At 38.0% G+C, this 14,899-nt stretch overlaps 1 protein-coding gene across 5 annotated transcripts; it reads right to left on the reverse strand.

Annotated features, from left to right (window-relative positions):
- Positions 1–239: 239 nt before the first annotated feature.
- LOC127985464 (oocyte zinc finger protein XlCOF6) lies at positions 240–9,466 on the reverse strand. Of its 5 annotated transcripts, none has more exons than XM_052587470.1 (5): positions 9,175–9,465; positions 8,998–9,053; positions 8,222–8,440; positions 2,156–2,626; positions 240–1,647 (listed from the first exon to the last, which is right to left on the reverse strand). In XM_052587470.1, the coding sequence occupies exons 2-5, from the start codon at positions 9,026–9,028 to the stop codon at positions 302–304; spliced, it is 2,067 nt and encodes a 688-aa protein (XP_052443430.1). In that variant the 5' UTR covers positions 9,029–9,053; positions 9,175–9,465; the 3' UTR covers positions 240–301. The 5 variants fall into 5 exon arrangements, with proteins under 5 accessions (XP_052443430.1, XP_052443429.1, XP_052443428.1 ...); XM_052587469.1 differs by having other exon boundaries at positions 9,143–9,465; XM_052587468.1 differs by having other exon boundaries at positions 9,139–9,465.
- Positions 9,467–14,899: the final 5,433 nt, after the last annotated feature.

Genomic DNA, 14,899 nt, shown 5'->3' on the forward strand with positions numbered 1-14,899 from the left:
GAAAATCAAATTAAAAACACAACAGTTTTAACTTTTATTACAATTCCACCAAACCGCTTGTCAACATATAATGTATGACCATGTGTAATCTTAAAGCTTATATTTGAACTGCTACTAGACAGTATCTGTCAAACAATGCTGAATTGCCAGAGACGACTCACTGCAATTTGATCTACTCAGTCCATATAAGAAGAATCACTTTTGAAATATAAATAGAAAAACATCTGGTACCATTTTTTGGTAAAAAATTTTTTTTTATTGGTTTGTATTTCTCAAATCTTCAAACTTGGATTACATTTTTTCACAGTGATGGATCTGAATGTGACTTAGACAACTGTGGGCAATGCTTTATCTTATGTTTAATTAGAGTAAATGAGCGAGTGAAATCCTTCCCACATGAAGAGCACTGGTACGGCTTTTCTCCAGTGTGTATTCTCTCATGGGTTTTCTGGGTTGATGAATCAGTGAATCTCTTGTCACAGTGTGAACACTTGTATGGTTTCTCTCCAGTGTGAATCCTCTGGTGTTTTTTTAAGTCACTAGATGTAAGAAAGGTCTTTCCACAGTCCAAGCACACATGAGGTCTCACACCAGTGTGAATGCTCTGATGAACTTGTAAACTGTACGGTTGTGTAAAGCTCTTCTCACAAAAAGTGCAAAAGTGACGCTTTACACCTGCATGAAGTTTAATATGTTCCTTTAAGTAAGATGCAAACACAAATGTTTTATCACACTGATCACAGCTGAATGATCTCACTCCAGAGTGAGAGAGCTGATGTTTTTTCAGGACGTGTTTAGATTTAAAACTGAGTGCACACAGATTGCATGTGAACGGTCTTTCTCCAGTGTGAATTCTCATGTGCACATCAAGTTCTTGTTTGACAAAGAAACTCTTCCCACACTGAGTGCATGTAAAAGGCCTCTCTCCAGTGTGAAATCTCACGTGTCTCTTAAGGTTGGATGTACGACTGAAAGTCTTCCCACACAGAGTGCATGTGAACGGTCTTTCTCCAGTGTGAATTCTCATGTGCACATTTAGTTCTCCTTTGGCAAAGAAACTCTTTCCACACTGAGTGCATGTGTAATGCCTCTCTCCAGTGTGATATCTTATGTGTCTCTTAAACTTTGATTTCTGACCGAAACTCTTTCCACACTGAGTGCATGTGAACAGACGTTCTCCAGTGTGAATTCTCATGTGCACATTTAGTTCTTCTTTGTCAAAGAAAACCTTTTCACACTGAGAGCAAGTATAAGGCTTCAGTCCAGTGTGAACTTTCATGTGTCTGTTACGGTTTGATTTCTGAATGAAACCTTTTCCACACTCTGTGCATTTATAAGGCCTCTCTCCAGTGTGAGATCTCATGTGTCCATTAAACTCTGATTTGTCATCAAAACTCTTCCCACACTGAGTGCATGTGAAAGGTCTCTCTCCAGTGTGAACTGTCATGTGTCTCTTAAGATTTGATGGACGGCTGAAACTCTTCCCACACTGAGTGCATGTGAAAGATCCTTTGGCTCCAGTTTTTCCAGCTTGTTTTTGTTTAAAATTCGGTTCAGTCTGTGAAATAAATGCATTTCCATCTTCATTTTTTAAATGATTAGGTTTTTCAAACTGATGTTGCTTGTCTTCGTTCAGTCCCACTGAATCTAAAAATCAATTAATTTCCAATACTTAAATTATGCAAGGACAGATTAGAAACATAAAATCTCTCTCTCTCTCTCTCTTTATTTATATTTGTGTATATGTGTCAGTTTTCATCTTAAAGGGTTAGTTCACCCAAAAATCAAAATTAGTCTGTTTTACTCACCCTCAAAGCATCCTTGATGTATGTAACTTTCTTCTTTCAGATGAATCCAATTGGAGTTATATTAAAAAATTCCCTGGCCCCTCCAAGCCTTTCAATGGGGTAAGCAGGTGTTATTTGTCAACAGTTTCAGAAGATGTGAAAAAAAGTATGTACTTACCATTGAAAGGCTTGGAGGGCCCAGCACCATTTTTAATATAACTTAGATTGGATTCATCTGAAAGAAGAAAGTCACATACACATAGGCTCCTTCGAGGGTGAGTAAAACACAGGCTAATTTTCATTTTTGGGTGAACTTACCCTTTAATGTTCTTTAGCAGTCTTTATAGAGAATGAAGGAAAACACCAACCTGTCTGTTGAATTCTCATGTGAACATTTGGTTCTTCTTTGACAAAGGAACCCTTTCCAGACTGAGTGCATGTATATGGCTTCTCTCCAGTGTGATATCTCATGTGTCTGTTATGGTTTGATTTCTGACGGAAACTTTTTCCACACTGAGTGCATGTAAACGGCTTCTCTTCAGTGTGAACTGTCATGTGTCTATTCAACTTTGATTTCTCACCGAAACGTTTCCAACACTGAGTGCATGTAAACGGCTTCTCTCCAGTGTGAACTGTCATGTGTCTGTTCAACTTTGATTTCCGACCGAAATTCTTCCCACACAGGGTGCATGTGAATGATCCTTTGGCTCCAGTCTTTTCAGATTGTTTTTGTGTGAAATTCTGTTCAGTCTGTGAAATGACTGCATTTCCATCTTCCTTTTTAAAATGATGAGGTTTTTCAAACTGATGCTTCTTGTCTTCCTCCAGTCCCATCAAATCTAAAAATCAGCATATTATTAATCCATACTGTAAACAAGGATAGATTAGAAACATAAAATATAAATAAATTATCCTTTAGTACAAAACTTTACAAATCTTTAGTACTATCTATCTATCTATCTATCTATCTATCTATCTATCTATCTATCTATCTATCTATCTATCTATCTATCTATCTATCTATCTATCAGAGATGGGGACTCGAGTTTGAGACTCGGACTCGAGTGCGACTTAAGTCGCACAAACAGTGACTTCAGACTCGACTTGAGACTCGTCCTCGAAAGACTTCAGACTCGACTCGGACTCGAGCTCCGGGACTCGTGAACAATGTTAATTTTTAGTAAACGTCAGATGAGCTCGCTGTTAGAGTTGTGACGTTCGCGAACGAACCGATTCTTTTGAACGGCTCATAAACATGAACGATGGGAGCCGAGTCACGGCTGGAGGGGAGCCGTTCTTTCTGTCTCTTTTTTTTCTATGCGTGTTTCAGAGCGCGTGTTTCACACAGATGCACACAAATGAGCTCCTCCGCGAGACAGAACAGTTATAGGGGGAGGGGCGCACCCAGCGCAGGCCAACCCTTTATAGCGTGATGATATTAGTTATTAGTTGTGCACGCATCCTTCACGTGAGTACTCCAGTGGAAAAAAACCTGCGTGCCTCTGTCATTGGGTAGGAGCCGAGCCATGACGTTTTGCACAGATATTCATTGCAGCCCACTTTGTTATTGTTCATTGACTTGAAGGGGCTGATGTCCTATTTGCAAAGTTTACAGTAGTAATAGTATGTAGACATTTCCATTTTATTTATTCTAATTTTATCTACTTTAAATATTTTTGGTTCTCTATCAAAATGTTCTTGTGTGATAACAATGTTCTTGTGTTGAAGTGTTTGTTGTAAAAGCTGTTTTGCACAGATATTCATAGCAGCCGGCTTTGTTTTTGATGTATATTTGTGAGTAGGTATTGTATGAATAACATAAGTCAGCGTAGCTTTGTTCATTCTTAAGCCAGACAAGAGGTGTGCAGCTATACAGCCAGGACAGACAGAAGGCCATTACTGAATCCATAAATGCAAAATACAGATATTAACTTAAAAGTAAAGCATTCTTGGTGTTTTTGTCATGTTGCAATAGCCTGTTTACACTGATTATATACCAAAATCAAAGTTGATATTGTATGCTAATAAATAGAGTTGTCATAATTACATATTACATGCTTTGAATTCCTTATATATAGCTATGCAGTGTTCTAAGCAGCTTGGATGGGTCGCTGTACGTGATGCAACATTTATTATAACCAGAGACTTAATATAATAAAGAGACTTGAGACTTGACTTGGACTCTAGCTCAGAGACTTGAGACTTGACTTGGACTCTAGCTCAGAGACTTGAGACTTGACTTGGACTCTAGCTCAGAGACTTGAGACTTGACTTGGACTCTAGCTCAGAGACTTGTGAGCATCTCTGCTATCTATCTATCTATCTATCTATCTATCTACACACAGTCAAACCAAAAATGATTCAGACACCAGATAGATCTCTGGAATTGCAAGTCTGCTGTAAACGGAGCCGATTTCATTACTTCTATCATTAGTCATTCAAAGCTAAATCTCATGACCCTGACAGAGACCTGGATCAAATCAGAGGACACTGCTACACCTGCAGCACTCTCTAAAAATTTCTCATTTTCCCACTTCCCCAGTTTGACTGGAAAATGAGGAGGTATCCTATTCCATCTCATCTCCTTCAAGCCATTACTCCTGCAGTTGTACCCGCACTTACTCACATCATTAACATATTCCTCTACACTCGTGTTTTTCCCTCAACATTTAGACAGGCTTGTATAACCCCGCTTCTTAAGAAACCCACCCTAAACCCATCTCTTTTAGAGAACTACAGACCCGTTTCCCTTCTTGCTTTCATTGCAAAAACACTTGAACAAGCGGTGTTCAAACAAGTCTCTGCCTTTTTCACACAGAACAACCTGCTTAACAGCAACTCGTCTGGCTTCAGAAGCAGACATTCAACCAAGACTGCCTTGCTTTCAGTTGTTGAAGCCCTAAGACTAGCAAGAGCAGAAAACACTTATCTTGCTTGCGAAGGTCATCTCAGGAACCAGACTCCAGTGGTTTGAGTCTTACCTATCAAATAGGTCCTTCAAAGTATCTTGCAGAGGTGAGGTTTCTAAGTTGCAACATCTAACTACTGGGGTGCCTCAGGGCTCAGTTCTTGGACCACTTCTCTTCTCTGTCTACATGGCATCATTCGGTTCTGTCACTCAGAAACATGGCTTTTCATACCACTGCTATGCTGATGACACTCAACTCTACCTCTCATTCCATCCTGATGATCCGACGGTAGCTATTCGCATCTCAGCTCGTCTAACAGACATTTCTTGCTGGATGAAGGACCACCACATTCAACTCAACCTTGCCAAGACAGAACTGCTTGTGGTTCCAGCAAACCTATCATTTCATCACAATTTCACCATCCAGTTAGGCACAACAACCATAACTCAACCATAACCTAAACCTTGGAGTTATGATAGATGATCAACTGATTTTCTCAGATCACACTGCTAAAAATGCCCGGTCCAGCAGATTTGCTTTATACAAGATCAAGTATATCAGGCTCTTTCTTTCTGAACATGCTGTACAACTCCATGTTCAAACTCTTTTTCTGTCCAGGCTGGACTATTGCAATGATCTATTGGCAGATCTTCCAGCCATTTCTATTAAACCTTTACAATTTATCCAGAATGCGGCAGCAAGTTTCATTTTTTTAAATGAGCTGGAAAGAATACACGTCACACCTCTGTTTATCAATTTGCACTGGCTTCCAATAGCTGCTCGCATAAAATTCAAGGCATTGATGTTTGTCTACAAAACCACTACTAGCTCTGCACCCCTTTACCTAAATTCATTACTTGACAATTATGTGCCCTCTAGAAGCTTGTGTTCTGCAAGTGAACGTCGCTTGATTGTGCCATCCCAAAGAAGCACAAAGTCACTTTTACAGACTTTTGCATTAAATGGTGAAATGACCTTCCCAACTCAATCTGAGCATCTTCAAGAATTGACTAAAAACACATCTCTTCCATCTTTATTTGACCCTTTGACTCTAGCACTCTCTATTCTAATTCTATTCTTAAAAACAAAACAAAGAAACAACAACTTTTAGACTTGCACTCTATTAACTTGCTGCTTGTTTTCCAAAAAAAAAACTAACTAGCTTTCTAATCTTTTTGTATTCTATGTTTTCTTTTCATTTATTATATTATTTAAAGAGCCATTGCTATGTGTACTGCGTTAAGCTAACTGAGACTTGTTATATCACTTATATATCATTGCTCTTTTGTTTATTTTTATTGCTTCTATTGTCATAATTTGGGAGTCGCTTTGGATAAATATTATACTCTAAATTAGAATCTAAATATTATACCCAAAAATTCTTTATACAGTGGACTCCCAGTAAAATGTATAAAAAATGGACCAGAATTTTTATTTGACACTTTGAGCTGACCATGTTTTGTTACATACCTTTCTATCAAAGTTATCTGACATTAATCAAGATTCATTCTGATTTCTTATCATATTTAATTACCATTTTCTAAAGTATTACAAATAAACTGTGATAACGTGAGAAACGTTGAAGGTGTCTGAATAAATTTTGGTTTGACTATATAGTATATATATATATATATATATATATATATATAGAAAAATCCTTTTATGTGACTTTTTTATTTTAATAAATCAGAAAGATTTACCTTGTTCAAAATATACAAAAACTATATATATAAAAAAACTAAAACATTTTATTTAAAGTATTGAGGAAAATACATTTGCTTTATGCAAACAAACATGCAAAACAAATGAAACAGCGCGAAAGCAATGATTTTGCAATACATATTTTCCATGGTCATATCTATTAATTTATTTGCAACACTGCTTTTATTTTGCGTGTCAGTCTAGTTTGAGCTTGCGATGCCATTTTTCCTTTGCGCTTCACTTTTCTGCACGTCTCTCTTTGTGGCACTGTTTTGACGCGGGGGCGGAGTCAATGGACGGGGGCGTGTACAACATGCCTCCATGGAAGTGACGTCATCGGCCGTAGAGACGCAGCTCACTGATCCAGGTCCTGTCATGATGAGCAGACACTTTCGAGTGGATCGTTTATTTTTATTCAGTGGCATTAAAACATTCATGTTTTCGTTTTATTTACTTTATTAACAAATGTATATGTATTAGCAGCGTTTGCTCAAGTTAAAGAAGTTGTTAACATGAACATCTGCTGTTTATTTCTCTGGATGTGCACACTTTTATAGCATGTGTATTGGGATCGCAAATCATTTGAGTCAGTTCGGGAGTTCGTAGCGGGTTCGCGAATCATTTGAGTCAGTTCGGGAGTTCGAAGCGGGATCGCGAATCATTTGAGTCAATTTGGGGATCGCAAATCATTTGAAGCAGTTCGGGAGTTCGTAGCGGTATCGCGAATCATTTGAGTCAATTTGGGGATCGCGAATCATTTGACTCAGTTCGGGAGTTCGTAGCGGGATCGCGAATCATTTGAGTCAATTTGGGGATCGCGAATCATTTGAGTCAGTTCGGGAGTTAGTAGCGGGATCTCGAATCATTTGAGTCAGTTCGGGAGTTCGTAGCGGAATCGCGAATCACTTGAGTCAGTTTTGGGATCGCAAATCATTTGAAGCAGTTCGGGAGTTCGTAGCGGGATCGCGAATCATTTGAGTCAGTTTGGGGATCGCAAATCATTTGAATCAGTTTGAGGATCGTGAATCATTTTAAACAGTTCGGGAGTTAGTATCGGGTTCGCGTATCATTTGAGTCAGAGTCAGAGCAGTGTGTGTGTGTGTGTGTGTGTGTGTGTGTGTGTGTGTGTGTGTGTCCTAAAGACTGTGCTGCACAACCGTTAACTGTTAGATGTTCAAAATGTAACTTTAAATGAGACACAATTTAAAACGGACAAAGAAATATATTAAAAGTTACAGATACCTGAAGCTGTTGTATCTTGGCTTATAAGTGTTTTGGCTGGGGGGTTTTACTTCCTTTTTTGAAGAAGAAGAAGATGATTTTTTTTTAAATATACATTTTAATTCAAATAAATTGATCTAATAAAATACTACACGCCGTCAAACCGCCTGCCTCAAAAAGATCTCATTTCATTGGCTGGATCTTACAGACGCTCATCGATGGTTGGCCAGTTTACATGTCAGTCATAAGCACTAGACTCAGTGGGCGGTTTTCGTTGGGTGTGAATGACAACGCATAACTTACTTGGGTAAATTTACAGACACTGTGGAGTGAGAGTCGAGAGATATTTATTTATTTATTTAAATTCTAATATAAATTACTTTATTGGGCACGAAAACTCATTGATGGCATGGTGGTAATAAAAACATTCGGGGCTTTACTGAAAACATTCGGGGCTCCGGCCCCCTTAGCCCACCCCTAACGTCGCCCCTGTATATATATATATATATATATATATATATATATATATATATATATATATATATCAATTTTCATCTTAATGTTCTTCAGCAGTCATTATAGAGACTGAAGAAAAAAACCAACCTGTTTGTTGAATGCTCATGTGCACATTTGGTTCTTCTTTGATAAATGAACCCTTTCCAAACTGAGTGCATGCGAAAGATCCTTTGGCTCCAGTTTTTCCAGCTTGTTCTTGTGTGAAATTCTGTTCAGTCTGTGAAATGACTGCATATTCATCTTCATTTTTAAAATGATGATGATTTTCAAACTGATGCTCCTTGTAGTCCTTCAATCCCATCAAATCTAAAATCAACATATCAATTTTCCATACTTCAAATAAAGAATGACAAATCAGAAACAAAACAAAATACAAGTTAACTCTTAACTTAGTACGAAAAATTTGTCTACTAAACCAACATTTATTCAGACACCTTCAACATTTCTCACATTATCAAAGTTTATTTGCTATAGTTTAGAAAAAGTGTAATATGGCAGAAACTCAAGTGTTAAACTGTGTTAAAACAAATTAATCTTGATAATGTCAAATAATTTGGAAAGATATGTAACAAAACATGGTCAGCTCAAAGTGTCAAATCTAATTTTTGGTCCAAACATGTTATACGTTTTTCTGGTAGTCCACAGTATGAAGAATTTTTGCTATAATATGTCACAGTTTACTTTCTTCTGTTATCCTCACTTACATAAATGAACTATAGAGTCCTGCACCTACTATAAAAGAAAAAAAAATATCAAAGAATATCCGCATGGTGTCTGAATAATTTTCGGTTTGACTGTATATGTGTCAGTTTAATCTTAATGTTCCTCATCAGTCATTAAGGAAAAGGAAGGAACACACAAACCTGTTTGTTTCTCTGCATCTTCTTCCTTCATTCTGCAGGGTTCTCCACCATAACAACTGAATGAAATTTCCATTACAATATACCATTGCACATACTCAGCGAATTTCATAAAATATTTTTCATAACGAACAGTAGACACACATACAATGCCTTTTCGGGGGTGTTGAATACGCTTACAAAACCGTCTTTGAACGAGTTCTGGTCAGCTGTGATGAAGCGTGACTCTCTGGAACATTTAGCCAAAAAAGCGAAACAATGTTGCCTCTGCTGCTTTGGATGTATACAGTTTTATAGCCTACAGTCTATGGGCTGGACGCATGGAAGAAGACCAAAGCCGTTTTCTGAATTAATGTCAATGGAGGAAAGGCTTCCCTACGCCGAATAAACAGGTTTTCTTAGGAAACAGTTTATCAATTAATTATTTTGACATTTAAAAATAGGCTGGTTAGAGATAAACCACAGCTGCGCAGAACTGGTCACCGAAAGATACATGTCGCGCAGGGTTGCCAGATCTTCACGACAAAACCCTCCAAAAATCACTTTAGCGTTTGGATGGGGGCACCCTCAACCCCCATAAATCTGACAATTTAGAAATGCATTGAGCTCGATCAGTGTCCGATTCACGAACTAATGAGTTATAAGAGTCGGTTCATTTCAGTGAATCAAAAATGGTTACATAATCAATTCGACTCAGAGTTTGAATTGTGAATTATTACCCTACTTTCGTCAAGTGTGAAGATAATGAAGCTCGTAGTAATTTACATGACGAAGTGTAAATGTATCTATCTATTTAATGTGACCCTAGGCTAAATAGTTAAATAGGATTGTTCAACAGAATAGGCTAGTATCATTTTTTTTTATTTTTACATTTTTATTCCCAATCAATGCTTCACACAGTCCAGTTAGTGGCACTAAATGCACAATTTACGCTTGTTCATGTCCATGAATGTGCATATGTGTTATTTACAGATGAAGGATGAGTTATTTACAGATGTGCAGCGCTGAGGTGTGTTATGAGTTGTTAAAAAATGTTCTGGTGCTCAGTGCTCTGAAGAAACAGTTCAAAGAGAGAGTGGGCTAACAGAGTGATTTTCTTAGCCCTGAGATGTTAAGATCTTGGAGGTAGGTTGGGCAGAGGTGCACCGATAATCCTCTAAGCAGTCCTCACTGTCCGTTGTAGTCTCTTGATGTCTGATTTGATAGCTGAAACAAACCAAACAGTTCTAGATGAACACAGGACAAACTCAATGACGGCGGAGTAGAACTGTTTCAGCAGTTCCTGTGGCAGGCTGAACTTTCTCAGCTGGTGGAGAAATACAGCCTTTGCTGGGTCTTTTTTCACAATAGAGTCTATGTGAGTGTCCCACTTCAGGTCCTGAGAGATGGTGGTGCCCAGGACCCTGGATGACTCCACTATCCATGATCATCCTCACTGTTTTGAGTGTATTGAGCTCCAGGTTTTCTTGAGGTGTTGTAGGATGTAATGCAGTCCCATGTTGACTGCATCCACAGACAGGTTTGCTCTGTAGGTAAACTGAAGAGGATCCAGTAAGGGTCCAGTGATGTTGGGTGTGAGTCTGGCCTTTTCAAATCTAGATGGCGCCATTGTCTTTTTCAACCTTTTTAACTCGCTCCTGAAAAACTGATCTAAATCTGTCTGAAAACATTAAATACATTATTTGTTAGAAGAAATCTAAATATGAGACATACACATGATTAATGGGCCTCTAGGAGTACTGATGATAAAAAATGATGATTTAATAAAGAAATTATCAATTGTAGAATTATCAGTGTTTTCATTCTTTAACACTGTCATCAGTGATAAAGACAAAACACATTTTCATAAAAAGTAAGCTATTTATTTGTCAGAATGTTTTGATAGCAAAGACTCTCTGTGACACATACTTCTCTAAAACATTTAAAATCTTTGAGATGTAAGGTAAGCCAATGAACATTAGATTTTAGAAAAATAAATAAAGTTAAAAAGACAAATAAACACTCAGTAATAAAACCAGATCAAATGAACAAATTACATGCAAAAGCACAAATAAATACAATTCAGGTATGAAACAGCCTACTGTAATGTATAAACATTAAGTCAATGAAGTTAAGTTTCATTTTTTTAAATTGTCATCTGTTCTTTATTTCACATTAATGACACAAGACAGCAGCAGGTTTATAAAGCCAAGTTATTCTCCCAAATATTTGCATTTTTTAAGACATTTTATTGTCACTCAGTTAAGATTGTCCTGACGAGGGTACTCGCCCCTGGCCAATAATTTCACTTCATTTTGGGTGTACAGTATATATCTGTTTAACCTTCTAAGGATTATTTGAGCAATTGAAAATCAGCTAAACTCTCGGTAACATTTAAGAAACACATCTTAAATCATTTCAGCTTTAATCCTTGAGTCAGAACTGAATCACTCGCCTCGTCTTTGATTCTGATACATCTGATTGACTCTACTTTTTATGATCCTCATATAGTTTTTAAGTGCTGGATAAATTGTTGCATATTAGAAGAGGTGATAATCTAAAAAGAGTGTTATAAAAAATGAGCTGCTCTCTGTTTATCACTATAACTGAACTTCAAGTTACTCCAATGAAAAAAGAAAATGCAAGCAACTTGTATTCCCTGTGGTTTCTTTTCAGGTTTCAATATTTATCAAAGATTAATCGGAGCTATTAAATACTCACACTGTGGTTTCAGATCACATACTACTCTGTTTAACAAGATTGTAATCACCAGATGTGGGATGTTATCACTCTGAAAAGGTGTTATCAGTGACTACATCCGAATCGGTGGGTTTTGATCCTCTGGATTGTGAATTTTCCTCCATCCTCCTCCTCTTTATCTCTCTCCTCTTCTTCTGTCTTTTCTGTGTTTTCCTGAACAAATCACAGTAAATAAACTGTGGGGCATTGTTTTTTCTCTCTATCTTGGTGAACATCAGTACATAAAAATACCAGTCTTTCCATTGGTCTTTCAGATATCAATGTTATTATATTTTCAATAAGTATGTCAAAAGGTCCCTGCATACATTTTTAGACCACGGTACACTTTTACAAAGCTTACAGAGTTAAAATACAATATAACTTAAAAACAACTCATATAGCTAAGCCTTGTGATCCACATCGATGAAATAAAGCTATGTCCATAGAAATACACTTTCGTCTACAGTAAATCCAGATTTGCAGCAAGCATGTCAACAGTTCACTCAACACAAACAAAAAGTGTGTTTAAACGCTCCTAGTTAACATGGGACATTATCCCAGAACTTGATCAAGAACTGTATCTCTATCTGTTTAGTTACGTGCTTTCTCTACGTGTTCTCCAGCGCGTAGCAAGAAAGAGTTGGCAATTCTTATGAGAGCAGACTCAGAGGCTGCCAAAAAACTAAAAAAAGCATCATGTAGGCTAGTTGTAAACAGTGAGGGTATGTTGTGCCCCGTGTGTTACATTTGGATTGTTTTGTGGACGATGCAGTTAACATTGGACTGCATTATGTTCTGCAACACCAAGATAGACCGGTGACTTATATGAGGATCCTGTTTGTGGACTTCAGCTCGGCTTTTAACACTGTCATCCCAAACCTCCTCCTGCCCAAACTAACTCAGCTCTCCGTACCCACCTCCGTCTGTCAGTGGATCAAAGCTTCCTGACGGACAGACAGCAGCTAGTGAGGCTGGGAAAATACACATCCAGCACCCGTACAATCAGCACCGGAGCTCCCCAGGGCTGTGTCCTCTCCCCACTGCTCTTCTCCCTGTACACTAACGATTGCACATCTAAGGACCCCTCTGTCAAGCTCCTGAAGTTTGCAGACAACATCACACTCATCGGCCTCATTCAGGACAGAGACGAGTCTGCTTAAAATCAATTTTCCATGTCTAAAAAAAAACTTTTCCTTTTTCAACGTAAAATAACGGACGAATGCAACGGAAACGCACAAGTCAGCAATATTTCTTATTTATTGGCATGAAGTTTCGTGCAGAAAAGCAACAGGAGTGCAACATTCTCGACAAAATATATATGCAGAGGGGACGGCTGTCATAACAAAAGAAAAACATCACTGCAGGCTTCAACCCGGCTGCATTTATGATTTAGGCAATTCAAAAATCTCCAAGATTATTTTAAATAATGATTCAATCCATTTCAAACAACTGTTCAAAAAATTTTAACTTTAAATGGACTTGAGAACAGGCCCTGTGTGTTTTTTTTTATTGAACGTAACCGACACTTAGGCTAGGCGGGACTAGGCAAGCATAAGGAAATGCATCAAAAGGCTAGGGCCATTACAGATTTATTGGACATGAAAACAAGTCGATAAACATTTCGGAGTCCAGAACAGAGCGTTTTTTTATTCACTGTATGTCCAGCTGTTGAGAAGACATGCTCCGACTGCACTGATGTCCCAGGGACACACGGGTACAGCTGCGCAAGGTCTGTCAGCTTGCAGTGGTCCTTTTCATAACTCAGAATCTCCTGTAGATGAGTGAATGAGGCGAATTCGCGTCTACATCACAGCGAGACCTCCAGACGCGCGTAAATGCATCTTTACATTGACTTAACATTGAAATCATTCCCGCCAGGCGCTCTATTCGCGTTTGGTGTGAACGCAGCATACGAGGTCGCTTTCGACGTCACTGGGTCTTATAGGCGCGTAAAATTGCTGGTATTTTCATACTGCACTTTTGGAATTCTTTATTTTCTTTTTCTGCTTGTTTGTGAGTTTTGTTACATATATATTTTTTAATTGTTTAATTCTTTTAAAATTAATAGTGTACATATTTGGTTAAAATCGATTCCCTATTTTCATTTTCGAAACTTTTTTTGGTTGGTCCGATCGATTGTGCAATCGATTTACGAACTAAAAGTGACAGGCCTAGTACTTATCCAGAGTGAGCAAAAGGGCTGGCAAAATCACTCTGGACCCCTCACATCCAGCACACTTCCTCTTTGAACTGTTGCCATCTGGTCGACACTACAGAGCTCTGAACACCAGAACGACCAGACACAGGAACAGTTTCTTCCCTCAGGCAATCCATCTAATGAACAATTGATAATAACTGTGGAACACACTACACTTTATATTTATATACACATACACTTATTTATATAACACACATATTTGGTGTACACTTAATTTTTGCACATAATATACCTGTACATACATAACTGCTTCTTGTAATATACCTGCCTACAATTGTCAATTTGTACATTGTCATTCCTTACCTACTTATTTGTATTTTTTTATTCTTTTATTATGTGTTTTATGTTCTGTCGCTGTCATTCTGTTGTACTGTGGAGCTTCTGTCTCGAGAACAAATTCCTCGTATGTGTGAACATACCTGGCAATAAAGCTCATTCTGATTCTGATTCTGATTTCCAATATCTGTGTAGCTTGCTTATTTTAGACTTACTCCACCTCTGATGCTGGACTGAGTCTAAAATGATAATGAAAGTGTACATCTGAAACCTTTCAAAATCCCCCACACATATTTAAATGCCTGTTTATACCTATGAAGAATAAATATGACAGGTGAAATGAGTTTCTTATGTGTGAATCAAACATTGCAGTAAAAAATTGAAAATTTTGAATAAGTATGTAAAATTGTGAAATGAATAATTCATTTGCAAACCAAATGTAATTGCCCCTCACACTGTACGTGCACCCCCCCCCCATCTCTCCTGATAGACAGATTCACAGCGTCTGGGCTCCGCTGCTGTGACTCATCAGGACTGTGGAGCATCCTCAGTGGTTTGCTGGCATGCATGTGATACGCACGAGATAGCTTAGAGATAAGTCAGTGAAGCGCTTAGAGAAGTGTACTCAGAGAACTGCAAGACCTCGACTGCTGTGAATCACACTGTGTTTATTGCAAAACTAACTCAACTAAA

This window comes from Carassius gibelio, chromosome B21, assembly GCF_023724105.1.
Source record: "Carassius gibelio isolate Cgi1373 ecotype wild population from Czech Republic chromosome B21, carGib1.2-hapl.c, whole genome shotgun sequence".
NCBI lineage: Eukaryota > Metazoa > Chordata > Actinopteri > Cypriniformes > Cyprinidae > Carassius > Carassius gibelio.

Excerpts from the sequence above, each read along its gene's own strand:
- LOC127985464 (XM_052587467.1), bottom strand. The coding sequence starts at position 9,106 with ATGAAATTCGCTGAGTATGTGCAATGGTATATTGTAATGGAAATTTCA. Across the intron at positions 8,441-8,997 it reads AGATGCAGAGAAACAAACAG|ATTTGATGGGATTGAAGGAC; the intron begins GTTTGTGTGTTC and ends TGTTGATTTTAG. Across the intron at positions 2,627-8,221 it reads CATGAGCATTCAACAAACAG|ATTTGATGGGACTGGAGGAA; the intron begins GTTGGTTTTTTT and ends GCTGATTTTTAG.